The 7,500-nt window shown below is 40.1% G+C and overlaps 1 protein-coding gene across 7 annotated transcripts in view; it reads right to left on the bottom strand.

Moving 5' to 3' along the window:
• LOC137431746 (growth factor receptor-bound protein 10) overlaps positions 1 to 7,500 on the bottom strand; it is a 683,830-nt gene that overhangs the window by 47,423 nt on the left and 628,907 nt on the right. For 5 of the 7 annotated variants that reach the window (XM_068123400.2, XM_078782425.1, XM_068123403.2 and 2 more), the window contains 3 exons: positions 7,329 to 7,450; positions 3,214 to 3,288; positions 4 to 141 (listed from right to left, as the gene is read on the bottom strand). In XM_068123400.2, coding sequence (XP_067979501.2) covers positions 4 to 141; positions 3,214 to 3,288; positions 7,329 to 7,450 — 335 coding nt within the window. The remainder of the gene's footprint in view (positions 1 to 3; positions 142 to 3,213; positions 3,289 to 7,328; positions 7,451 to 7,500) is intronic. The other 2 variants (XM_068123401.2, XM_078782426.1) reach the window with 1 other exon arrangement.

A 7,500-nucleotide genomic window follows, 5' to 3' on the forward strand; every position in this document is an offset into this window, starting at 1 on the left:
CACCCGTGATGTCCCCTTGGTTGAGTAGTAGAGACCAGATGGGCGGAGGAAGCAATACAATTTTTTCCATGATTTCCTGCCAGGGTCCTTAACATGTAAATATCCCTGGATCTCAGGGCAACCACTTGCATTTATGAGATTCTGTGAATTGCATACAAAACAGAATTGAACAAGTCAGAGAGATTATATACCTTTTGGATTATAGCTTTAAGCACACTTAACGTGATGTATCCTTGGATAGTGAGATTATATATAGTGACTGCTGTATGCATTATAGACAAGAATTGCATTACTTTAGATAATTGTTGCTTGGTAGTTGGGAATCTATAACTTTGCTTTTATAATTACAATCTTTATTTCTGCAAATAATTGCATGTTGGACAACTTCTTGCACCACATTTGTCATTATAGCCTACTTTTCATTTGCTACTTACAGGTGTGGTGTTTGAGCACATAGATTTGTTCCTCTAACTAGTGACATGGGGATTTTTATATTGTTATTGTTTGTCAATGCCGGTTAGACTGGGATTCAGTTATGAAATCCCCCCACTGGTCGCATCACCAGAGGGTGCGGCTTCGCCATTGATGCAATTCCCGTGCACGTAACGGCAGGAATTTGGATTTTGGCCAATATACCAGCAGCAAACGGCTCCGCTTAATGAAAGTCACCATCGGATGCTTCACGTCCACCAGCAAATGATAGCAGACATAGGGGGGAGGAGGGCACTATAACGTCCATTGGAGCGACACACTCATTCATGCAATGCCCTCCTGTGAAGCACCAGTCCAAAGGTTTATAGTCAGGTCTGGGATCACACCCACACTAGACATCTCAAAGGCAAAGTGCGCCACTAAATCTGTGCCATCTTGTAAGAGTTGTCAAACTTGTACTTTCGTTCAGCTGCAGACATTGCACGTATGTTGCACCTACTGTATTCAACAGCATAAAATATTAAAAGCTCACACAAAGGTTACTATGTGACAGACAGCAAGCCCTGTTGTACAAATATATACAATTTATGAGTGTTATTGAGCACAAAGTAAAACCTGTTTTCGTCAACTACAGCATGACACAGAAAGCAAGGACTTTTTTCTAAATGGCTTGAATTACACAGTTTGGCCAAAAAAGGATGGTCAATCAAACTGGTTGGCTTAATCCCGTACACTTTCCATGGTGCAGGGGACAGCAATAGCAGTTTCCTTGGGAAGGAAAATGCACTGGATGGCTTCCCATTACATTCCCAACCATAGTAGTTGAGGTGGAAATTTGGAATTTGGCCAGAGTGCCAGCATTACTAGATATTTACAAAAGACACCGTGAGATATTCAACATCCACCACCAACTAATGCTGGCAGACAGGTGCCCAGGTTAATGTCCCATCCATCATAAGGCTCACTCATTGATAAAATGCTTTGTCTACGATATACACCAGTCACAGTTTATAGCTTGGCCAGGAAGCAAAATCAGAGCAGACAATTTAAATGCCAGTATACAACCTATGACATATCCTTCAAAACTCAATCAATTGACTCATAATAGATTGTATTTGGATTGACAAGTGCACGCGCTCTCTGCATGAGTGGCAGGAATCGTCATAGATCTAGGCTCGGGTCCATTAGATTATAGTAGATCTAGGCTCAGGTCCGTTAGATTATAGTAGATCTAGGCTTAGGTCTGTTAGATTAGAGTAGACCTGTTAGAGTAGACCGAGGTTCAGGTCTGTTAGTCTGTGGGGTATGCGATAAGCCTCAATAATGCCTGGTTTCCTCCCTTTCAGTTTTGTGCTAAGCAGCAGTAGCAACTATTTAAAAAGATAATCATACGTGTTTGTGGTTTATAATTTTTGCCCCGCCAAACACCATGATAAGCTATCATGATAAACACCATGGTGTCTGTCCAAGAAGGAAAACCCCCTTGGGGAGGGTGTATATTATTATTAGTATTAATATTGTTTTGTAATAAAATTAATATTATGCTATTATCATTATTGTTGGTATTACTTTTGTTATTAGAAGTGGCCTTGGAAAATCGCCATGAAAAGCTATCTATATACCTGAACACAGATTTCACCCAGGGTGGAAATCCTCCTTGGGGATGGGGGCAAATTAAATAGCCACAACCTCCATTATGTGACCTTTAGTCATCCTGTCAAGTTTGGTTGTGAATGGATAAATAACAACCGAATGTATCACGGTCAGACAGCCAGACACCAAATTGCATATTTAGTATGGTAATGCTAGGCCTAGTAAAATGATGACATACTATATGACAAACTATGAGGGTCTAAACAAGGATATACAAACATTCTTAAGGTACAGGAAGTAGCCATGTGGCACTCTGACCTTTCAACAAGGTGGGTATGAATAACACTGCATTAAAGATAGAATTTCAGAAACAAGCCCAAGTTGCCCTTCAGGAGACTTTTACAAGTTCATCACCTGTTTTCACTTAAACCACGTACCGACCACAGCGGTTGGAACAGGCAGATAACTCCAGCCCTGAAAGTCATTATTCAGCCACCTGGATTTTTATTGACAATCTCATAGCAGAATGGCAATTCTCCATGGACTAGTTTAGGTTTCAGAAGCTGAGAATTCCACGTCCTCCCACTGCCGTTAGACCAAAAAAAAGATTTTTGTTTAGATTTACCTCTACTATTGTTTAATGCTCTTAAAATTGTGGTTTATTCATGCATGAAAAAGGGAACCATGTAAAATTGTTATGGGAGAGTGGTGGTGCGGCACATTGGTAAGGATAATGGAATGACATCCTCGACTCCCTGAGGATGTAGGATAATTTACAGCTGAAGAAAGTAGCATAAATGATTTATATTCTACGCTTCTGGAAATATAACCCCGTCTCAGAAGGATTACCATGCAACCATCAGATTGTCAGTAAAAAAAAATCCAACAGGTTCACAAATTCCCTTTAGGGAAGGAATAATCTGTCTGTTTTGTCTACTCTGCTTTACAGGGAATTTTGGTACTTCACTCTGTGGGTGCCTTCTGATTCCCTCAGGGATACCTGTAATGGGCACTACAATGCTACCTGTGAAAAGACAGTGCTGCTCAAAACCAAAAAGACAATGGAGTCCTATAAACGAAATAAAAAGGTTCATTTAGCACCTCTTCCCAATCACGTTGAAGAAGTATGAGCTCAAACCAACAACATGTACATAATCAGGGTTGACTAATTCCCAGGAGCACCTGTACCTGGATTATCTGTGAGTGTGGGGTCGTGCCATTGGTGTCATATGATGTAGATGCCATATGTTCTGGGAAAAACTGCTGCAACAACAAACATGCAAGACAACCATTGTTATAATATTTCCTTTCGAAGTGTACTCACTCACGAGTTACCTGTGGCTAATAGGTTCTTCGGTGGCTAAAAATAACCGAGCTTAAGAAAATCTACCAATGCTGGTGACACATCACAAAAAGGACAATGACAAAATCCAAAGAGCAATATAAATATATTAAATAAAATACTGCTAGGAAAGAAATTGACATTTTCTAATACATTTTCAGAAGGAAGGACTAAACTCAGGATTGTCATCAAGGCTCGGCTAAGTACTATACGACCAACTATGAGGGTTAAGTGATGGTTTTAAATTGAAGAACTTGTCTTGCTGGTGATAGTGAAGGTTGGTCTCACATGAAGAACACGATCATTACCTCCGCTACCAAAGGTGGAGGGAGGAAATGTTTTCACCCCAGTCTTTGTTTGTTTGTCATTAAGAAAATTGAAAATTTAGAAAAAATTTACATTTTCAAAAAAAAATGTTTTTTTCAAAAAAAAATTAAAAATCAAATAAAGAATTTAAAAAAAATTCGTCATATGTTGGTCGATCTCATTTGTTTGTTTGTTTGTTTGTCTGTGAGTGTGATAATTCGCAAACCCTTTCAGTTATCTCCATGAAACTTTACCAGAGGATTTTAAAGGAAAACATAGGGGCAATACTGCTGGGTGCTCACCTGGTAGAATAAAGGACTACACCTATTCTACTTGGCCTATTCTACATTTGGCTTAGTTGGTGATGGCATGTGTACAGAATGATTTTGAAAAAAAGACATTTCGTTTTTATATTGATCTCATGCTTATGGAGGAGGTGGTATATAAAACATGTGCAGGATAAAAACTTTAGTACACATTAGTGTACTTTGTGCTTTGGTCATTGGTAGACAAAGGACAAAATCCAAAGACTATATGGGATTTGAAGAAGCACATATGCACACATGCATACACATGCGCACACCTTCTTTTCCATCAATTTGTTCCAAACAATATTTATAATCATTTATTAAACAGGAATAACTTACATTAACATTTAATGGATGCCATCAATTATACCAATTCTACATCACCCTATCTATATACTTAACTTTTAAAAAATTAAACCTTGAAATTGTTGTATGCCTAAGCCCGGGGTTGTCGCCCCCCTCCCTCACCCCCCCCCCCCCCCCCCCCACCCCACACACACACACTTTGACTTGGATTCAGGAAGTTCCAGCTTGCAGGTATCACGACTACTTAGGCATTCATAGATTAGAGCAGGATTTTAAAATTTCACCAGGGTATTGGCACACAATGGCGAACTCTTTTTGAAAGGTCTACAAGTCCAGACATTTGCTGGTATTAAACTCACAAGGACAAAAGAGTAACCATATGTCAACACAGCTATATTTTATTCTCCGCTATCCTTTTTCTTAATCCTCTAATGAAAGGTTTGCTTTACACAACTACTTTGCAATTTCTCGTGATGGTATGAATCCTGAAAAACGTTTTTACAGTCTGATGACTTCCAATTGTTTTTCAGTATAATTATTATTTGGTTGTATGTATGAATTTGTTTTTTGTATGAAGAATATCTTAAACTCGTGGAAAAAAGGAGACAATTTATGCATCACATATATTACATCATGTTAATCACACAATTATTATTATTTTGTATGCAGATGGTGACTGCTGGTTGCATACAGGAATTCTGAGATCATATAAGTGTGACGTGGCAGTTCCTGATTGGTTCGTGTTGGGGAACCCCTTCTCGCTGCCGACGTGACGTAAATTCGCGCACGCGCACTGGTGAAGCGCGAGATTCGGCCCAAGGTTCTTATTATTATTATTATTATTTTTGTATACAAGATCGAGGCTCGAACCATGATCGAGGCTCGAAATTCCATGCCCGAACCTCAGCGCAATCCAAGAGGATTCACTTGTTATTATTTTGTATGCAGATGGTGACTGCTGGTTGCATCATCGCTGGGAGCATGGCTGTGCCGTTGATGCAGAGCCTCCTGTTTCTAGTAAGCTGGTACTCATTTTGCCGACCTCGGAAGGCGGACTGGTTGAGTCAATCCACCTGGTGTTATTTAACGGAACGACACATGCTCAAACTCTAAGACCCGAAGATCTTAACTGTTATTCTAACACCAGGTCTAAACATCCAATAATTGCACTAGAATTACACAAACTACATGGTTCATAATAAGTATTCTTTAAAAGCATTGATGGACGGAATGAAAGGGGAATGAAACAGAATGGATTCTTATTTTCCAAAAATTTTCATCTTAAGCTTTTTGGGTTCAACTTATTTTTTTACACAATGTAAGCACATGCCATTTATGTACCATATTATCAGCTGAATATCATTCCAACACAAAGGGACTTGTAATTCTATTCTGTACATCCAAGAGAACATAAAAACACAACAGTTATCAGCTGCTTCAATCCATGCCCTTATGAGCGTGACATAGTACAGCTTGTCAGCATCCTAGTTGAGTGGAGCTGGGCATCGCTTGCATTTGTGTTCGAGATGGAAAAGGCCTTTAGGCGAAGCCGCTAAATTATTAATGCAGCATCATGCCATGGTTAATTCATCGGACAATACCATAATTGTTTTGTGATCACTAATATGGAAACAATTTGATTGCAGGTGAATGCGCAAAAAGAATCCAGGTTGTAAATAAAACAAGCAGAACATTTAATGTCACAGCCCCAGCAACAGGGAGGAATTGCATTCTCACATTGATGCTGGATCCGGCAACAGGTGATACTGTCTTACTCGTGGGATTGAGGGAAAAAAAGAAGAAAAAAATTGATGGGTTCACGGGAATGAAGTCCCACTGGTGTCGAAAATGGTGCGATAGAAAAATAGATGGTGAGAACCAAGATGATAATAACGAGAAAAAAGTTCAAAACAAAGTTAGTTTAGATTGATAGGGAAAATAAATTTTGGCTGTAACTTTGAGTGGCCGTCAATTATTCTCCTCCAATGTTGGAGAAGGACAGTGACAGGACTGGGTCCCACGGCCAGACAGTAAAGAAGAGTAGATATTGGATGAGAGTAAAGTAGGGATCTTTAACTCAGAGAGTATTTAATGGTTGGGAAGGACTCCCTGGAAAGATAGTTACAGGAGGAACAATAAATAGATTTCATGTATAATTAGATAGGTACCTATACACATTCAAACTCTGGAGTTGGCTTAACGGTTAAGGTGGCTGGCTTGAGATCTCAGGGTCCTGAGTTCAAGCCCCTATTAACAGTAGGTGGGTTCACTCCTTCTGAGGTCAGCAAAATGAGTACAAGCTTATTGGGAAGAATGAGCCTTTCAAGTATTCTGCGTCGGAGTGGCGACTCATCTAGGATTGTGCCCAATATCCTAGGAAATTGCTTTAACAGCCCCATGGATCGGAAAATGCAAAAGGAGTGGTCTTCTTCTTCTTTTATATGAATTCACGATGGAGGGATACATGGAAGAATGAGCCATTCGAGTATCCTGTCCTGCGTCGGAGTGGCAACCAATATAGGATTGTGCCAAATATCCTAAGAAACTGCTTTGCCAGCCCTATGCATCTGAACATGCAAAAGGAATGGTTTTCTTCTTCTTCTTCTTCTGTATGCATTCACAATGGAGGGGTACCTGGGCACTGGCTGGACTGGTAGATAGGTAGCTTGGCCATGGATCAGTCCTTGTATACACATGTAGTGATTGTGTTGGCTGTGAGGGTGTGGTGTCAAACAGTGAATGTCCGGTCAGTGTTTGTTCATTCCTAATGCTGCAACTTTTAACCCCACCCAACCACCTCCACCAAAAAAAGAAATCAGTGGTGATGTTTCTTGTCCTGCCCGACTGTTCTCCTGCTCCCCTCTCCCATCCGATTTAGTGAAATGTTTTTGATGCATTCAACGTTCCACTTACGAATGTGCATTTTGTAATATTAAACAGCATGGATCATCCAGTAACAAAGGGAAGTCCAATAAAATACTGTAATCAACAAGGAGAGAAATGGAGATGACAAGTACTTTCAGTAAGATATTTGTTCTCACCACAGGGTTCTTGAAGAACTCGTACTTAGCGTAATTCTTCCGGAAGAACAGCTTGTTGTCACAGTCACTGCCCCAGCCAGCTTGTACTTGTGCCACAATCTCGTGGTCCTCCAAGCTGCGCTCTGTGGTTGTGTGTGTGACACAAGCCAGTGTATTATCATTTAGGCCCATT

This window comes from Myxine glutinosa, chromosome 7 (assembly GCF_964187855.1).
Source record: "Myxine glutinosa chromosome 7, kmMyxGlut1.1, whole genome shotgun sequence".
NCBI lineage: Eukaryota > Metazoa > Chordata > Myxini > Myxiniformes > Myxinidae > Myxine > Myxine glutinosa.